The following is a 20,563-nucleotide window of genomic DNA, read 5'->3' as shown; positions in this document are numbered from 1 at the left end:
AAACAACGAAACCGAAGTTATAAGATCTGAAGGAAAAGCTACACTGAAGGTGAGAGCACCAGTTAAATATCACAGACACTAAACCGCTAAAAATGTTTGCATTTTACCATCGCCAATAAAAAAGAAACCAATTACAAGACAATTGCTGGAATAATCAGTCAGCATTTATACTTTTCTAATACGTTTTACTTATTTCTTCAGTCAATGGTATTTAAAACCCTAAAAATCCATTATTCCTTCAAAGATTTCACAGAGGATGTAATGTTTGTAGTTTAAGTCTGATCCCATTTACACCAACATTAGAGAATTAAAATGTAATAAATGTCATAATTTCTATAATTTCATTATACTGTGTAGAAATGCTGCATAAATTGTATTAAAACCCTGTCCATGCTAAATGACACCTGTTAGCACGGTAGGTAAGAAACATTGGAACACGTACCCGATGACCCAGTAAGTCATGGTGGGAGCAGGTTTCTTTTGGTCGGTCCAGTTCTCAGGTTTGCACTGGAACAAAATGCCATGTTCTTTCACAGGACCGAGGCCTCGGGAAATATGTGGCCTGTCGGCTCCTCTACTATCCTGCTAAACCACATATAAAAAGAGCATAAATCTACAAATACGCCAAATAAATTGTCAACAGCACCCTGTTGTTGATTATTGTCTTATTAAACATGCGCACACGCACTCATACCCGTGGTGGCAGGGTTTGTTGAAAGGCTTGGCGGATGGACAGGCAGCAGTGGTGGAAGTTGCGGATGAGTTGAGGATGGATAGAGCCGCTGAGGTGGGATAGTTCTCGGTGTGTGGGAGTGATGAAGATGCCCTGCACCGTCTCCATCAGAATATAGTGAAAGAGTGTGTTTTCCAGACCTGCTGTGAGCCTGCACACAGACACATACACACTGTTAATGACCTCCAATGTTTTTTTTATTTAGTAGCACCAACATGAAAAACACAGACACTCCCATAAAAAGCCTTAATAATCCAGCTCAGAAAATGGTGTTATTTATATTTGCAAAAGCCCCTACCACTTTTTTGTAATGTTACCTCAGGATGGCATTTATTCTTGTTATTTAGAAAATGACGTGTTTTTTTTTTATCCATACAGACTCACTTCATAGTGTTCTGCATCTCCTCAGCCTCTTTCTCAGTCAGGCTCTTCTTCAGAGAACCCAGATAGAACGGATTGGGCTGCTTAAGTTTCGGAATCTGCAGTAAAACATTTATTTAAAAAAATAAAGCTCATATAATAAAACATATTTCAAGTTTTGGAACAATTTATGTTAATACATTTTGGGTCGTAAAATTTATTTAAAAGTTAGATACTCACTGAAATAAGATGGTTTAATGTTAAAATAAATCATTCAGAATTTATTAGGAATTAAGAACAGCTTGGTAGGATTTTCTCTGGTATATGCCTCGTGCTACTACAAATACTGTTTAATAGTATAAAGCCTAATAGTAATTTAAAGTCTAATAGTAATCACAGAAAGATGTCATTACAGCTGAAGTATAAATGAAAGGTTATAGAGTATAAAATATACTGAAGTATTTTTTTAATTGGATCAGCTGAGTATGCTTTCTTTATTTATTCTTTACAAAATACTACAGAACACATGAAACTCAACAAAAATAGAAAAAATACGTAAAGGCAAAGCAAGCCAAACCTTAAACAGCCCTCCACTACTGCCACTGCCATCTGATCCCCCAGACCCCAGAGAGTCCCTGCGTGTACCAGCAGATGGCATCCTCAGCCCAATGTCACCCTGCTCACTCCCGCTGTCCGACAAACTCCTCTGAGGGCTCGGCTTCCTGCCCTTTGGTCCTGACCCTGCCTCTCTGAACAAGTTTCGACCAATCGTACTGGGTGACGGTGGCTTGATGGCTGCTGTCAGTCGGTTTAGGATGGGTGAACTGCTAATCACATCCTGCCGATCCCGTCCACTGGATGGCAGGAACCAGTCTGCACAGGACAGGCAAGGAGTAGGAGGAGCTGAGAGGCGTTCTTCAATAGCCGACTCAAGACTCTCAAGCTGTAGGAGAGTTGCTTTGACCTGATCGACGTAGATGCAATCAGGACCCGGAGATCCGAGCGCAAGAGAAGCACAACCACCAGCTTGCAGTAACACACACTGCATATAATGTCTCTAAAAATATACAAAAGACAGAATTCTTATTGCAGTCTTTTATATAATTTAATATCTAAACACGTTGATCCTTGAAGCTCAGAAAATCGAAAAACAACAATCACACTGAAACACAGAGAGAAAGGGCAAAAAAAAGCCCAATGAGAATGAGGTGGGATTAGAAAATATAATGGAGTCATCAAATCAGAGCACAAAATGGGAGCATGAAGTGAAAACGTGTGCCTGATGTGTAAGAAACAGAACTACAGAGAAAGAATAATGCTGCGCCACTGGAGATCCAACATTCTGCCCAACGTCCTGACAGGAATGTGTAGCAATAAGACTAACAGCAGGGAGACGTAGCTACAGGCGGTGCAGCTGAGAGGATATTGAATAAAGCAGCATGGCAGCACGGCACACTTAAACACACACACACACACACACACACACACACACACACACACACACACACACACACACACACACAAAGGTAACATATTTAAATAATTATACATCTGGAGTGTTAAAAGCAAAATAACTGCCAATATGCACTTGGATAATTACAACAAATCAAAATCAGTCAATTTTAAATAGTTTCAGTTTACCAGAGGTGTTTTATCAAAGGTTTACCAATAAAAAGGCATGAGACACGCAAATCTGGTTGATCTCATTAACGTCTTGATGAACCACGGTATGCAAAAGATTAATAATTAGCAAAAAGACCTGACCCATATGGACAAATGTATTGTGACACCTGACTTTTCCAGCCAAATGTGGTCCATCCCGAAACTGTTACCACGAAGTAAGAGGCACACAATAGTATAGGACGTCCCTGGAGGTGGTAGAATAAAATTTTCTTTTCACTTGAACTAGGAGATTCAAACCTGGTCCAGCATGATAATACCCCTGTGCACAAAGCAGGTATTTGAGTAAAAGTAGTGATACAGTAGGTAAAATATTACCAAAGTAAAAGTGCTCCCTTAAGACTTTTAATTGAGTAAAATTACAAAAGTATTTGCCTTCAAATGTACATAATTATACAAGAACTATGATTTATTATGGCTATTATGTTCCTATTATCATTTTTATCACAAGACTCTTTGCTTAAAGAACTCAGTTTATGTGAAAAAACTCCAATTTACTCTTAGTACACCAATCTATAAATAGAATGATATTAATGAGTTAATCACTGATATCTAAAAATTATCATGAGCCCAAAACCTTCTTTTAAACGACTTTAAAAAATCTTATAAATAAGGTCACGGGTGTTGTGGCAAGTTGGAGTCAGGAGATTCTTCTATCATTTATTCCTCTCAAAATGTTCTGCTTGATGTTGAACTAATGCTGAACTGTATATTCGGCTTGGTAGATACCACCAGCCGCCAGTGGTGGTTTTAGCTTGAATGGTGCCCCTGGTGAACCACGCCATAACCCAAAGGCTCCCCACTGATTAGCTTCAGCTTTGAAATGCTCCTCTCTGCTTCAGCTACTGTCACTGGATGAGAAAGAACATATTCCCTGAGCAGTCCCAAATTCGGATACACCTCTCAGAGTTTAATTTCATGTATAAATATCACCCTTAATGAATTTATTGCACAATAAAATTCACGTCATTTTGCACAATTGATCAAACTCTCAGAAACAAGAACCAAACAACTCCTTGGCTAATTGTAGCCATACAAAATCTCTGTAAGCGTACTCCAAAATCTAGAGGAACATCTTCCAGGAAGAATTGAGATTATTATAACTGAGATTTATTGTGCCTGTTTAAAATGTTTGAAGTAATTCAGAACCCATAGGGAATCCATATATTACATAATTTTATAAGCAATTAGGCTAAGAAGTAGTAAAAAAAAAGGATTATTCTCTATGCAAAAAAAACATCATAAAACTTTATTTCGGCTTCTCCCATTAGGGGTCGCCACAGCGGACCATCCGCATGTTTGATTTGGCACATGTTTTTACGCTGGATACCCTTCCTAACGCAACCCTCCCCATTTATCCGGGCTTGGGACCGGCACTAAGGCTTGTGCAACCCTAATGGCTGGGGTTGGTTCCCTGACCGGGGATCGAACCCGGGCCGCAGCGGTGAGAGCGCCGCATCCTAACCACTAGACCACCAGGGAACAAAAGAAAACATAATAAATGAAAAATATTCATAAAATTCCACACAAAGCCTTATCAAATAGTTAGTAAGAATGAAAGATCCGTCTCAGTGATTATTTTTGTCATTTTTTCACAATTTAACACAATTTAAAGCTGCACTTCAATTCACTTTCATGTCACCAATTCTCTGTAGTGCATATTGATGATATAGATATAGATGGCCTCAACCCTCACCAGACCCACGATGAGGAGGAAGACGCGGCCATTGGACTCGCAGTAGCCTGGGTGGGTGGTGGTGGAGAATTCAGGCTGTGAACGGCGCTGCAGGAACACCTCCCTCCACACCACCAGCTGCCCCACACGCTGCTCTGCACCCAGACACAGCAGACAGTAGTGCTTACAGTACAGACACACGTCCAGCAGGTCCTCTTTAGGCAGATGGTTCGCTATCAGATAACCCTGAGTGGAGAAAGAACCGGTCTAAGACTTTAGGGGAAAACAAACTGCAATAAATTTGGCATTTTTCCTTTATTTCTGCTTGAATTTTGCATTTATGTCACATTCCGTCTAGGAGTTATACAGGAGTTAAAAGCATCTTTAGGATTGTACTAATAATACGAGACAAATGTAAAAAACAATAAAGTTATGTATATCAATTTAGCATTGCTCACCTGCATATGTACATCATGTCTTTTACTTACACACACACACACCCACACACAAACTTGGTATTTGATCTACAAATGTAAGACAGCTATCTATAAACATAAAAACTATAAAGAATCTCATAGGGGGAAAAAGTGTCAGTCATCTTGTGTAAATATTCTTCATCAACAAACTCAGACAGGAAGTGTGGCCCAAAGTTTGGAAAGTAGATTTGTGCAGTAAAGTGATTTGGGATAATAATACAGTTTCAATTTGTATGTTAGAGACTTTATATACATTAAATACGGTATAACTCTATACGGTATAACCCATCCTTTGTGCAGCACTTGCTTGGCATTTACAGAGCTGCAGTGCTACTTATTGGGAACATTTCTGATGTTGCTAAAAGACATAGGGGGATGTAGTGGGAGATGGACTTACCTTGTAAAAGAGACAGGACCCTAGAATAACATACAGACGCCTCATGCCATAGAAGTCTTCTGACTGTTAAAACCAAAAGTCACAATAAAAAAAAAATTCAAAAAGAGAAGACTGCACAGTAATTTAGCTCTTATTTACATAACCTATAAAGAAGAAAAAGGAAAAATGTTCTTGACTGACCATGTCACCAAAGTCTGAGGACTCAAAGTCTGATAGAACAGTGTCCACTTCGACCTGTGAAGCCACAGAGAGGAGTTTCAGAAACAAGAAAAACCCACTTAAGACACTGCAAAAAACATTCAAATGGTACTGAATATCATACTTAACATTCACATTATTTAACAAGCGTGTGTGTCATTAAAACGTGTGATATATTTTTAACAATATATCCTGTTACCTCGCTTTTGTGCAGCACTTCACCTGAAATTTTTACAATTCGTTTCTCAAATCTCTCTAGTGCTTGGCTTAATTAGAGGACATGCCTTAATGTCGGGTGGTAAAGTGAGCCAGCGCATGGCGGGTAAGTCGTCTAGGAAGAGGGTCCCGGATATGTTTAAGGAAGAGGAGACAGGATTGTCAGTCAGACGAGAAGGTTGGATGAGTCTCTGGAAGAACAAGCAGAAGAGATGATCCAACCGAGGAGCATTTTCCACCTCACAGAAGGCACTATGGAGAAACAATAAAATGTATTCATTTCTTTTTCTGCTGTTCATTCTAAAAAGTACATTCATTTTGGTAATAATGGTGGTAAGGGTTTAGTGGGTAGCTAGAAGTGGTTGCTAAAATACTGGCCTTGCTAAATTACCCCTAGTTGTGAAAATGTGTGCACGGTGCCCTGCAATAGCTTGGCATCCCATTCAAAATGTATGCAATGTAATCTCCTGCCAACATTTTAAAAATTACAAATTGGCAATACTGTGTGAGCCAAGCTTTAACATCATTATTTGCCATAAAAAAACACATTTAAATTGTTCTTGCCTTTTTTCCAAACTTCACAGACTTCTTTTAACTGTTCAGAATTTCTATGTTCTCTTTCCTGCTAAATAACTACTATTACCACACCAAAGCAGTAAAAACCATACAAATACACAAAACCACACAATTACAACTGCGCAAACACTCATCCTTTTTGGCTTCTGCCCCACTCATCTGTAGACAAACACCCTCTTACTCCCTCACACACATAGAACTATAAAACACTACAGGCGTAAAACACTACAAAAAGTAATCTGAATGTATGTTTCTTTCTTTTTCTTTTTTTTTTTTTTTACAAATTCATTAATAGAAAAGAGGACACAGAAAATGAAAGCACTCAAACGGACCAATTTATGTACAGTACAGCAGAACAGCACCCACCTCTGCAGAGAGCCGTACATGACCCTGAGAGTTCGCACCAATCCCTTTAAAACAGCCTGCAAATGCAGTAGTGGCACCCTGTAGGTTAAAACATAATTCAGGAAATTTTAAGTTTAGTAAATAGATTAGTGACAATTGTCCAATCACCATGGTGTTTCTGTGCAGTGTCTTAAAATACATCAGTAAGTCTTTGTGATCTCACTATGTAGGTTTTGGGTGAGACAGACTTCCATCATTTTTGTTACATAATTAACTAAACTGCAAGTATTTAACAACAAATTTCACTTATCTCCAAAAGAGAATAAAAGAATAAAGTGTATTGAAACTATAGATGGTGTGAGAGGATAGTCACATGATTACCTGTCAGCAGGTAGACCAATCACCAGCAGATTCTCTCCTTCCTTCCAATAACCCACATGGACTAAATGTTTTCTAAGCAACAGAGATGAACTACACACACACACACACACACACACACACCCATGCACATTGAATGGTTTGAAATACACATTTAATTAGGCATGTCAGAATCTTGATATTTGTCTAATAAATAATTGTTATATCAAATTAAATAGGTCGCACATCGTCTCATATGTTGTGTTTACGATAGCTAAGAAATCAAATCGTAGCTCGGATTTAAATAAAATCTAACCTCAGTATGTTCGAGTTTCAAAGTGAAAAAATACATGAATGCCTCGAGAAAACCATATCTTTTATTTGTTGTGTCCAAACACCAAAAACCCATTAACTAGCAAAATGCTGGCAAGCGATATGTGCAATTTATTAACATTTACGATGTGTTTGCCTTCTTGTGTGGTGTTAATTGTGGTTAATGTTACAGATTTAAACAAACGTTAAATCTGTATGTTGACTGTTGAAACTAGTACTTTATTTACTACTGAAAATGTGAGCAGATATGTGCATATGATGCTATATTTTGAACATAGAGTTAAGGAGCGCTTCCCCTTAATGAGAAGTTAAGAGAAAAAAGAAGAAAGTTACCTGACTATCTGTCCTCCGGTGACATTCTCCAGCATGTCACACAGAGTGAGGAAGATACCTCGTATCCCTTTCAGCTGTGCTGCCGCCTCAGACACTGGGTACTGGTACAAGATCTCCTGCTGCAGAGAGACAACACATAAAGTAACAGAGATTTTCCACACAGTGTCTATTAGAAGTTATGTAAAACTAGTGAATTCAAACTATCAGTGCATTTGCTAGTTTAAAAATAAGATAATCAGTTTAGCTAGTTAGCACAGAGCTTCTTTAATCTGGACAATGTAACGGTTCAGTGACAATGAAAGCAAGACAATCAACATTTTTCTTCAGTCATGAACCATAAAAGGGCTTTGAATGACTTTAATAAACTGCACTTATACTGCATCAATTCTTGCTATCCTGAGAAATGACAGACAAAACAGCTAAATCAGGCCATTTATATGGAATGGTCTCATAAACACAGCAAACATGACCCAATTTTAATGTAGCCCGGAATTAATTTAAGAAGCAAATGTCTTAGCCCTCGTGCTTAATCAATAGTTAAAAAAAGTGCCATAGAAAGAGATGCCATGGCACATGCATATTAAACTGACTGCTAATGAAGCATAAAATTTGTTGAGGGAATAAACAATAATAAGCCAGTTGCATTCATTTCTATTTATGTTTTCAAGTAAAGAGTACGTTTACTAATTCTCTCATAACCCTGTATTCTGAAAGTAAGGTCATAATAATAAACAGTTTTCTCACAGAAAGGCAAGCATACTCTATAAAAGGAATCTCTGCTCTAGTTTAAAATAAAAAAAAACTAAAGAATTCATTCATTTCATTCATTTATTCAGAGTAGATGAAAAAGTGGGGACCCTCTTTTACTGAGTTCTGATTAGTATGCATAACAGGACACTTCAACCTCTCAGAAACCTGAAGGAAACATGGGTGTGTATTTACATACAAAACAAAAGCAGGACTGAAAAGGAGAATGTAAAAGGGTCTCAAAATAGCACAAAAGGACATGAAAACACAAAATCCTTTGGCACAAGGAAAGCAAATCCCAATCCTAACCTCCATACTCAGATTGAAAACCTCTGGCAACTTTAGATTTTCAAAAACAAACTTGTATTTTCTTTCTGATTGACAGGTGATTTAGCACATTTGGCGCTATTTAATTATTTAATTATGAGGACATCCGAATTTTTTGGTCCTCACAAAGAACTGAATGTATGCACATGCACACAGACACCCAGATGACAGAAATGTAATGTCAGAATGTTAAATCATGTTTGAAACTATGCAATTTGTTGCATTGAGCGGTCACAAGCAGCTCAACACAGCTCCATCAGGTCCACAGGAGACTGTTAGAAATAGGAAAATCTAAATATTTGGGGGAATAAATTGGCTGCTTTTCCTCAACAGGCTGTTTAATGAGGTGAGGAACAGCAAAATAATTAAGCAGGTTGTTTTTGCATTCAGATTTGGGACATCCTGGCCAAACAGGAAACTATATCAGGCCTCACCTACTGACAAACTGCAGTCTGAATGTAAAGCTACGAAAAAATACACAATGAGTAAAAATATTAAAAGAGAAGTTCAGCAGAAGTAATACCCTCTGTAGAAGATGCAGTTAATGTAATATAAGGCATATTTGAAATACATTTATTTGAAAGGATTAAAGGATTTTGGTCTAATTAGAAAAGGTATGGCATGAATTGTACAAAATAGATAAATAGTCCACAGAATGACTGAAAGGAACCTGTTTAGTTTCCACTTCAATCTCAAAATCCATGTGGCAAAATGAAGAACTAATGCCATAAACTATTCAGTAACTATTACGCATTTTTATTGTTGTTGTGTAATAAATATGGTTACTGATTCTAATCTGTGTATAAATTAGTTGAATAATAAACTTACTGATCTGAGAAATATTGAAAGGCAGGAAGTAAACCTAATGAACAAGAGCACAAGGTCTATAGTACCTGTGCCATGAATCAACTCAGTGAATACAACTCAATTATTCAAATGTTGTAAGATTCTAATCTCCATCAAACTGAATACTGTGCATATTATTGTCATTTTGGACATGTGTACACATTCAGTGTGAGTGACCTGTTATCTGAGAATAACTATAAGACCTTAAAAACATTTTATCTGAGAGGTTCCAAGACTGGTCTCTCTCAAGGGTTTACTGTAATTCCAGCTCTGCATAAATCTAAATCTATTTGAGTGTTTCATGCCACTAACAAGACCCACTAATCCTTATAGGAGCAGATGTTATTAATGGAATGTCAGTTTGATGTTATAAATGATTTAGAACAAGCTCATCTCCTGTTGCTGTTGAGTGAAGACACCGCTCAGTGTGGCTGATGTGTTTAGTCACTGCTGCCGCAGCTCTTCTGGCAGAAATTAACTGAATAAAGGTCGAAATTATGATGTGAGGCAGATTAATTGGGCCTTTCTCTCATTTTTTAAATACTTGCTGGTCCATTCTGTTATATCCTTCGATGGCACTGTGCGGTATAATTCTTTTTTGACTGACTTACTAATCAAAAAAGAAGCTTCCAGAAAGATATGTACAACCTTAACCACAATTAAAAATAAAACCTCTAGATTTCCATTTACAACCATTCCATACACAATGCCAACATGAACGACCAAATGTACACCAAAGATACACGATGAGGTATAGCCAACATTAGCTGTAAACATTTATTCATAAGAAATACAAAAAGCTGGCATAATAATGATTTCATGACATAACTGAAAAAATAGCATTATACACCATTCAAATCTATATGTACTCCTCTACAATATAAACTATAAGGGTGTTTTAAGATGAACCTAAAATCACAGTAAATTCATTTATGTTTAAAACCATATTATTTTTAGTGCCTTTATCATTTTGCCAAATGTCTGCAAACTGTTCTATTTCGAAACAAATTCCACTTTTATTTGTCACAAACTTGACCAGACACATGCTTTATATGGCTGTCCGTTTACATAAAAAGCAACTGTAGGTAATAATAAAAGCAAAATATTTGTATTTTTTTTACTTTCTCACTTTATGTACAGAGATGATTGTAAACATTTAAATCACTGACCTCCACCTGAGCTGACTCAGAGTCTAGTTTTAGTGACAGGTACATGGCGATGTGAGGAACGTGCGCTACACTCATCTGCAGCTCCGTGGTGTCCTCACCCCAAAGGAGTCGCACCAGCTGGCTGACGGGGGCGGTGGGTCTCGATCTCGGCACCTCAGAATCCATTACAGTGCTTGCGATGCCAGTCTCCAGAGTCAAATGCACCTGAGAAATGGTCAGTGAACAGGAATAAGCACTCGCTGATAATCACAATGTAGCACAAATAAACAAAACGGTACTTAAAAACTAATAATAAATTGCTAAGGCTGATATCTTAATGATCGCAAAAATATGAATAATTGCAAGAAAAACTATCCAAATCCTAGCAGGCAAACCCTAGAAGTAGTATTCCAGAATAAATTGTGGTCATTGAGTATGTTATATTGAATCTAACACTTCAATCAAGAACTCATTATTTTCTCTCAGTGTAAGAAAAAATTAGGGTGTGTTTGGGTATGCTAAAGGAAAATTAAGGAACAGAATACTAAGAAAAGGAAAATCTGACAAACTTTACTGTGCCCTAGAAAACATTATACTACAGTCATTAAATGGTCATTCTGAGGTGGTGAGGAAATGGACAGATATTGCATCAGGGCTGTGAAAAAGCCAAAGTCAGTTCTTCTTCAGACTTAAATGAAAACTGCAGTAAATGGAGCTTAATCTCTCTGCATTTGTCAGTGTGTGTGCAGTGTGTGTGTAACATGTATGTGTAACAGTAAAAGTTGGACCGAATGCTGGGATCCAAAAGCAGAAACCATGTTTCCACAGACTGACCAGAAACAAGCATTCAAGCTGTTTTGTGCCAATGTGCGAGTTGATACACTATTAGAACAAAGGTTTGTGAACACCTGACCATAAGATTTGTATGTACTTTTTGATCATCCCATTCCACATTTAGCCCCTATTTGCAGTTATAATAACCTCCACTCTTCTTAGAAGATGTTCCACTAGATTTGGGAGTGTACTTGTGGAGATTTGTTCTCATTTATCAAAAAGGGTGTTAGTAAAGTCAAGTACTGATGTAGGTGAGGTGAGGAGGCCTAAGGTGCAGTCAGCATTCCAATTCATTACAAAGGTGTTCAATAGTACGAGTAGGGGTGTGCCCCGGCATCCTGGCCAAAAAACCTTGCCCGCTGGCCTACTTAATCATCCCCTCATATTAATTGGCTATATCACTCCCCTCTCCACTAATATGCTGGTGTGTGGTGGACGTTCTGGCGCAATATGGCTGCCGTCGCATCATCCAGGTGGATGCTGCACATTGGTGGTGGTTGAGGAGAATCCCCCTTTCATATGTAAAGCGCTTTGAGTGCTGCAGAAAAGCGCTATATAAATGTAACAAATTATAATAGGGTTAAAGGCAGAGCTCTATAGCAGAGTATCTTCCACTCCAACCAATGCAAAGCATATCTTTATGGAGCTGGCTTTGCACACAGTGGCATTATTATGCTGGAACAGGTTTGTGCCTTCTAGTTCAAGTGAAGGGAAATTTTAATGCTATGCATCCAAGGACTTTATATACAACTGTGTGCCACCTTTGTGATAACAGCATGGGAAAGAACCACATATGACTGGAAAAATCAGGTGTCTCCATACTTCATACTCCATATAGTAAAAATATGTAAGTGTTTTGGAATGTGCACTATTCATTGAGAAGTTAAAAAAATAATATATCCTACAAAATATTAAGGTAAGCACATGGCTTATGAATATATGATCACAGTTATGAAGAATTTGGTTAAAGACAAAAGGACTGGGTTAAATATAGCTGTAACAAATGTTACCAATTCACTGGTCTTAGTCAAGAAACTACTTTCAGACCAAATTCCTAAAAATAAAGGAAAATTACTTTTATGAAAGGAAAATTAAAAATGAAACATCTGATAAGATAAGGTGTTTGAGTGCCCACCCCTGACTGCCACTTTACTGTGCAACCAAAATATAGAAAACTTTGCACATTGAGGCAGGACACAAGTAAAACCCATAAAAAGCAGCTGAATGGTAAGAGCTCCACAATCTTCCACAGATTTTTAACAAGCAGAGAGAAAAGGGCCATTTCAATTGACGCTGAACCACCAGTTCAACCTCAGGGTAACATGTTTTACCAAAAAAACGTAAGATTTGCTGTTTGTGTACTGGTCAGTTATATGGTCCTGTGTTTTTGAACGTGATCTCATTATGGTTACAAAATGCTGGCAAACATCATTTTTAAAAAACTTGATACTAGCCTGGCCTGAGAACTCAAAACATGACACATCTAACCTTATTTACCCAGTGAATGATCATGTCCTCCAATATACAACAAAGCAGTTTTAAGAAATAAAGAAAAAAGACTTTTTGCTGTTCTTTGCTGAATCTTTTGGCGTAATTCGCTTTATGCGCTCATCCTCTAATCTGTCCCTTTCTCTCTCCCCGCTCTTCCATCCACAGAGTAATAGCACTTTTCCTGTGGCTTCCAAATGTGAGCCGTGCCATAACCGCCATCGCTACCCTGGCGACACAACCATGCAATGCACATTCCAACGTTTTTCAGGCTGCTGAACCGAACAGATCCAGCTTGGGAAGAGATCAGAGGAAATGCTTTGTTGGACATAAGCGTACATATAGTAACAAGATAACTTCATGTATAAAGGAAGCAATCTATATTCTTATGTACAAAACTTAGATGCTAAATGAAAAAAACTTGAAAGATTAGGAGATGATGTAAGTGATAATGCTAGGGTTTTCAATCCAGGCCTAATCAGTTACTCAAAATCGTGCTGCCAAGCAAAAATACATGCACAAAGAACTCTCTGACTTGCTCATAAATGCCTCATAAAACAGGACTGCATTTTATTTAGACTCCTCTAAAGACCTCATATTATCTCATGTAGCGACCATATGTTACCCTGACACAACGTTTTCTAAATAAGCTACTCTGCACTTTGAAACCAGACGTCTGTATTTAAGGGATTAATTGGTTTCAACTTTTTAATGAAACGTAATCTTTTTCTATGAGCACTTGCAGTCTGCTGTGTCCCTACCCATTACAACATGGCTGCTATTTAAGTTTAAGTTTTAGATTTCTTTTGTTTTTTTTTATTTAATAATTCCACAACAATTATTTTCCACATTTAAAACACATTTAGAACATCTACCATCCATTAAACAAAATAATCTTTAAATTAAAAAACAAATCTAGACCACCAGTGCAGCAAAATCCCAGAGAACTAGGCTATATTTAAGACAAATATTTATTAAAATGGTAGATGTCATCTTTAAATGTATGTTTGAATGATTTGCCAAATTCAGCATGAAGCTATACATGTGTGCCTTAAGCTTTTCAATCTCCTCAGCACATTCTGTTGCATATAAGTGGTAAAAAAAACACATTAAACAGATCAAACGCAGAAGCTTTTTATAATTGGGTTCCTCAGGCCCAGTTTATATTTGGTTGCTGTTGGAGACCAACATGCTTTCTGTCCAACGTAGAAGCTTTGTTTAAAGTACCACTTATAAATGCCCTGAGAAGTAATAAAACACTAAAAGGTAATAAACTTTGGAAAACAAGCAAAAAAAATCAACAAAATTTGTTCTTTGGAATCTCTCATGATTTTTGAATGGGCACTAAATACTGGTCCAATGACATCCACAGTGTGCAGATGGGACCTCACGAAATGTCTGACGTACAGCATCTGTAAATAATTCTAACTTTTATAGTCGCATTATGGTGGTGTTCCTCAGAGTTGCGGTACAGTAGGAGTGTGGGTTTCCCAGAAGACTTTAACAGACTTTATTTACTATTTTGGGATGTACAAAATGATGATCCAGGGACTGCACATTATGAACTGGAATGCCAATATAACTATGATAAAGCACATAAAAGAGTGACAAATTAAAGGAGAAACCAACATAAAGAATTTAATAAAGTCATCATGAGTTTCTATAAAAGCTTCAACAAACAGATTGCCTGGAACTGTACTGGAGCAATGATGAAGACTATTTTTTTGCAAAAGATATTCCGTTAGTTATTGTGTTTTGATGATGATAATGAGAAGAAGGAGGAGGAGGAGGAGAAGCACTGCCTTGAACACTACAAAATCTCCCATAGATATTCATTTATAGATATTGACATTTCAGTATAAAGATCAGTGAATATTAATATTATTATTCTTATTATAATAAGTAATTTTTCATCATACTATTCAACAACCTTCTAACCTGTTCATCGGAACAGAGTCACAATGGAAGACGCCACTTCCTCTTGGCTATTAAATGCTTCATCATTGGATAAGAGAGATCAGTCAGAAGAAGTTCAGGAGTGTTCTTCAGTGACTTTTCCCAGGAGTCAACATTTTTCCTTTCATTTCCATTCATTTGTATGTTGTGATTGTGATTATTAGCCTAAACAATTAATGAATGTTTTATCATACTATAATTACGTTCACATGTCCTTAATTGTTTTATTTCAAATGACTATAGGTATTAACTTCCTTGTTTTCACCAAAAGATTTAAACAATAGGTCATTTCAGTGTCAAGTTCAAAGTATTTTACTGAACCAATGTGAAAACACATTCAAACACACACCTGTGTTGGTCCAGAAATACAGGACAGAACTCTCTCAATATTCTCAGATGTAACTTCCACATCATCAACAGCTACAAGAATGTCACCTAAAAAAAAAAAAAAAAGGAAAATGATTATATCATTTAAATATCTGCATCATCTTCACTACCAACAGACAAGGGTATCATTAATCGCTCCAAGATTAGTATCGTATGGATAAAAATATCTGATTCCCTGTTTTTTTAAATACACTACCAAACACCACATGATTTCGTGCTTCTGCAAACCGAAACCTCCACCACCTGCATTTCAGAGATCTGCACACTCCTATCTCGTTTATACAGATTTCCCCTGCGTTATTTTAGACATTTAAATGGCTTAATTGCTTTAACATGGCCAGGCATTTCAGAGCCACATGTAAAAAACTAGTTTGTGGTGATTTATCCAGTTGTGTAATTCCATTGGAATCCCTTTGGTGTGTTTGGATTTGGACATGCAAAACAAATAATGCTGCATCTTGTTACATTTAGCATGTCATTTCATGTGGATGAAAAGGTCACCGAAAAATTGTAAAATATTCAATAGTAAAATTTCCCTCACTAATTTTTTAAGGATTTCTTGATTCTTCCAATGTAACTAATCCAAATAAAAGTGACGACCGGCTACTGATCTGTAACAGACATCAACATTTGTGCATTTTAAATGGATAGTAAAAACAAATAATGCTGCATCTTGTTACATTTAGAGTTTAATTCATGTAATTTCAAAGCAGGATGGTTGGCAAAAGCTTAAAACACACATCTGAAAAACTATTTATCTGAGATTGAATCTTCCAATTAGCATTCTACACTCTACAGACTCTTCAATTTGTACTCAATTCAACCTCCTGTCATCAGATCTTTCAATAAATGTAACTGTTTTGCGAGCAGTTTTCTCTCTATCAGACAGCCATTGTAATACGCCAAATAAAATATTCATGCCCCAAAATGATGTGGCTGATTTATTTTAAATCACTAACGCAACGAGTCTCAACAAGTGCCTGGAAAATATCAAAAGCTGGAAGGCAAATCATTTTCTGAAATTAAATGAGAACAAAACAGATGTTATTCTCTGGATTTGGCCCACCCAACCTACAAACAGTATAATAAATAACATCGAACACTGTCGCAATATATTAGACTTCACATTAGGAACTTGGCAAGGGTGGCCAAATCTGATGTTAAGAGAAGCTTCTTTGATCTGGAGAGAGTTATGCATGCTTTATTTGATCTCATCCAGTCTGCTGTAATGATTAGTATAACGGTGTAAATAAGTGTTTTTCACCTCACAGTTATTATTAAATGCAGATGCTAGAATGCATATTGGTGCAAATAAAATCAGAACACTGTTGTTGCAGCTTCTCTCCCCTGGAACGCAATCCATTTTGGGATAACAATTATTTTATTTGGGGCTCTTGAGTGAAACCACAGAAAAGTGGTCAGAGAAGCCATAGACATCTGGAAGCAGGAATGAGCAAAACTGACTGGGGAACATGCGAAGGGTGAAGAATGACTATGCATTTCCTTTTACAGCATTTGGCAGACACTCTCGTTCAAAGCAACTTACAGTTAACTAAGTTGTTTAGGGTTCAGGAGTATAGTGGTAGCTTGGTGGTGCTGGGACTTAAACTTACAGCCTTACAAAAAAAAGGCCAATGTCTAACCCACTGAGTAAACACTTTGCATCTTTTACTATTTTTTTCAAATCAATTGACGACTTTATGTAGTGAAAGACAAATTACATCAAAATTTCTAAAAGATTCAGAACTTAAGTCTCCTTACCAATTAATATCTGTGCACACTTGCTAGCAGGACTATGGGGTACCAGCCCATGAATGACAAGTCTCTCCCCATTACAGCTCAAACCATTCCGTGTCCTAAGTACCACTCCCAGTAATGCCTCCAACAAGCCCCCTTCTTCTTGGGAAGGTGGAGACATATTGCCCAATCGTTTAGGGTTGATGTATACACACACATCTTTCAAATATGGCTGCTGCACCACCAGTCCCATCCGCTGCCCAGTCTGGTTTTTTAAAATAGACGCCGGTTGTTGAGATGCTCTGCCATTTTTTCCATCAGCCCTGCTTCGCGAAGATGGCCGTCGTTTGCGTCCGAGGATTTTAGCGAGCTTCTTGAATTTTGGGTGTGATTTTGTGTTCGAGTCGGCACGTTTTTTGCTGCTTTTGTCAGGGATGATCTCTGCCTCTTTTTCACTGAAACGCACATGATTGGTGGCAGCAGATTGAGCGGCGGTTACTTGAGAGAGTACAGCTTCTTCTTCGCCCTCACTCAGCTCCAGGTAGAAGAGCTCACCGTTCTTCTGGACATCGTCAAGCCACTCAGGTTCAAGCTCGCTGTGACAGGAAAAAAAGAACAAAGAATAGTATCACATAGTGCTTCAGATATAAAACAGGCACATGGTGGAGCCAGGGATGATGCATTAAGGTGGCCAGGGAGGGGCCAGCAGTTATCCTGGGGTGGCAAAGAAATTTTCACTATGCAAACAAACAGGGCACTCATCTAACCGTAAAATACTTTGTATAAGTATTGTAGGTGCCCAAATATGTGTTTTTGTGCTCAAACACTCGGAGTTGATCTAGGCTCTGAGGTTGTGCTGCACTATTCATCATTAACATTTTATGAATGCTAAAAAACTGCGATACTAATCAGAGTTTCACAGTCCAAACTTTTTTGTATAGATACGATCAAGGTTCTCCTATCAATTAATGTTTGAGACGTTATTTTCATATTTTAAAAATGCAATTACGAGTGGGGTGGCCAGTGGGGTGCCATGATTATCTCCATGGTGGCCATGGCCACTGCTGGCCACTCCTAGCACTGCCGAAGACAGGCAATAAGCCAAAATAGATACAGTAAAATCTGTACACACACAAGGTTATAGTATACAAGTTAATAGTGTGATCTTGCATTTCAGGCTGCTTTTCACATCTTCATCTTTATGTGCTTTTCGTATAAAAGTGAATTTTCTGACTGAACTCAATGACCCAGTTAAACATAATTGAAAAAATAGCAACATGTGACCACCTGAAACACCACACATTGGCCTTAAACCCCATATTGTTTTTACATTTTTCCACTCATCTGGCCTCGTCTAATAGTCATTTGAACCGCACAACAGTTCTGTCTGGCAGCACAGGATGAACTTACAGGGTGCAGGGACTGCTTTAGGGAAAACTCACCACAAATCCTTTCAGTCCCAAACGCTCTCACAGTGCAGAAAGTACAACACCAAAAATGCACCTAAACATAAGTTTTCTTTCCTTTCTCTTTAAACGAGACCACACTATTTCTGTGGTGAGGGCTTAAAAAAACATAAATTCAGTAAAGATGAGGAACAGCATGTAATTATTTATAAAGGATGGCTTTCTAAATTAGAAGCAGACCTTCTCTTTAAAACTTAAATTCAGGAAAGGGAAACTGGCTTTTTTGTTGTTGTTGTTGTTGTTATTTTATCCAGATGACCAGGACCAGGGATACTTGCATGTACACTATTATGTACATTAATCATTACTTTTAAAATAAAATAAAAATAAGGTTTCATGAATAATGCTCAAAATGGATGGAAAGATCTGAGACATGTTTAACACTGAGACTGTGTGTATAATGCAGGAATGTTTGATCAACCTGTGCATGCTATAATAACCTATTACATTCAGATTTTTGTCTATGTGAGTATTTCCCCATAACTCCAGGCTCTTACTCTGAATATTCCGAGTCTTTGGATGAACTGGAGTGTGTTTCACTTCCATCGCTGGTTTCAGCCGCTTCATCTTCTTCGTCTTTCTCACTCAAAGTGCAGGCGGAATTCTTCTCAAAACGCGCTCCGAACTCTCTATAGGCCATTCCTACATTTTCTACAAACCAGTCAAAACTTTTCAATGTGTGTAGTTTTTTTCCAGGATATGCGTTCGCTTGTTAGGAATCAGTTATGAGACGTGAGACGAACTCGCCATGTTGTACTCATACGGGTTCTCGATGGGGAGCACGTGACCGATTATCGGCGCGTGATTGGATAAGATTAGGGTTGCTGTAGCAACGTGGAAGCTTTCAGTTGTGTGTACAGTGCATACTTGAAAGGCATACAGACAGTTAATGACCCATAATTATGATTATTATTTGAAATAAATATATACTATATTAAAAATATATATAAATCTTAAATGAATGGAGGCCAATAATGCAGGATATTTATTTTTCGTACTTATTCAACAGTGTCTGCACATTTTTCACTGCTATAGCCTATCTATCCATCCATCCATCCATCCATCTATCTATCTATCTATCTATCTATCTATCTATCTATCTATCTATCTATCTATCTATCTATCTATATTCGTGCATTTTCTTTACACACACACACACACACACACACACACACACACACACACACACACACACACAAACACGTGTTTTATGGCTTAGTAAAAGCAAATAAACGTTAAACTATGTAACTGTCTAATTCAGGAACAACTTACTATTAACTTAATTAACTAAATATTAAAACTAATATAAACAATTTATAAAACCTTTAAAAAAAGTTTTTGTAGTATACATTTCCAACATATTTTACATCCATAAAACAGTCTATATTCATATATAACCTCCACACAGCACATTTATCCCCCTCTGATTGCCCCTGTATGAGTATAACCAACAATAAGCAGGCTGAGGCTGATTATTAACTCTCTGCCAAAATCTGTTTATTGGACAAATAAAATAAAACCAGTTGTTAATGTAAACACCACTGACCTGTAGAGTAAAACACTGCGTATAGAGTCAAACTCGTCCAGGTCTGTGCAGGCAGGTCTCAGGTTTCTCCCAGAGGAACAGATGGTGAACATGATGCTTCATGCTGTCTGTCTGCGCATGTGCAGCCAAATTCATCAATTATACACCACAGAGAAGACACAGTGACCACGCCATGAGAGATCTGTCTCTAACACTGGGGTTAGCTCTATACATAGAAAAATCAAGTTCAACACGCACGCACGCACGCACGGACTCCGGCACCGCGATATAGTGAGACAGCCTTCAGACTCAAAATGTCACTAATCGAAACGAAAAAAACGAAACTAATCTTAAAAGTAATACTATTGAAACGTCCTTCTGATGGTTTTGGTGAAATGCTGCACTCCTGAGCACTTCTCCAGA

General features: G+C 37.6%; 1 protein-coding gene across 5 annotated transcripts in view; it reads right to left on the bottom strand.

Annotated features, from left to right (window-relative positions):
• intu (inturned planar cell polarity protein) overlaps window positions 1-20,563 on the bottom strand; it is a 21,535-nt gene extending 972 nt beyond the window's left edge. Inside the window, exons 1-15 of one of the 5 annotated variants that reach the window (XM_046851339.1) lie at window positions 20,162-20,563; window positions 17,174-17,745; window positions 15,375-15,460; window positions 10,769-10,972; window positions 7,680-7,798; window positions 7,038-7,127; window positions 6,678-6,755; window positions 5,804-5,987; window positions 5,502-5,555; window positions 5,322-5,384; window positions 4,470-4,694; window positions 1,671-2,150; window positions 1,118-1,212; window positions 695-884; window positions 443-585 (exon numbers count right to left, since the gene is read on the bottom strand). In XM_046851339.1, coding sequence (XP_046707295.1) covers window positions 443-585; window positions 695-884; window positions 1,118-1,212; window positions 1,671-2,150; window positions 4,470-4,694; window positions 5,322-5,384; window positions 5,502-5,555; window positions 5,804-5,987; window positions 6,678-6,755; window positions 7,038-7,127; window positions 7,680-7,798; window positions 10,769-10,972; window positions 15,375-15,460; window positions 17,174-17,745; window positions 20,162-20,253 — 2,675 coding nt within the window. In that variant the 5' untranslated portion in view covers window positions 20,254-20,563. Of the gene's footprint in view, window positions 1-442; window positions 586-694; window positions 885-1,117; window positions 1,213-1,670; window positions 2,151-4,469; window positions 4,695-5,321; window positions 5,385-5,501; window positions 5,556-5,803; window positions 5,988-6,677; window positions 6,756-7,037; window positions 7,128-7,679; window positions 7,799-10,768; window positions 10,973-15,374; window positions 15,461-17,173; window positions 17,746-19,112; window positions 19,382-20,161 lie in introns of those variants that run through there. The other 4 variants (XM_046851340.1, XM_046851336.1, XM_046851337.1 and 1 more) reach the window with 4 other exon arrangements.

The sequence above is a fragment of the Silurus meridionalis genome, chromosome 6 (assembly GCF_014805685.1).
Source record: "Silurus meridionalis isolate SWU-2019-XX chromosome 6, ASM1480568v1, whole genome shotgun sequence".
NCBI lineage: Eukaryota > Metazoa > Chordata > Actinopteri > Siluriformes > Siluridae > Silurus > Silurus meridionalis.
The sequence above is the reverse complement of the archived record's forward strand: the minus strand, read 5'-3'. Positions and strand labels throughout refer to the sequence as shown.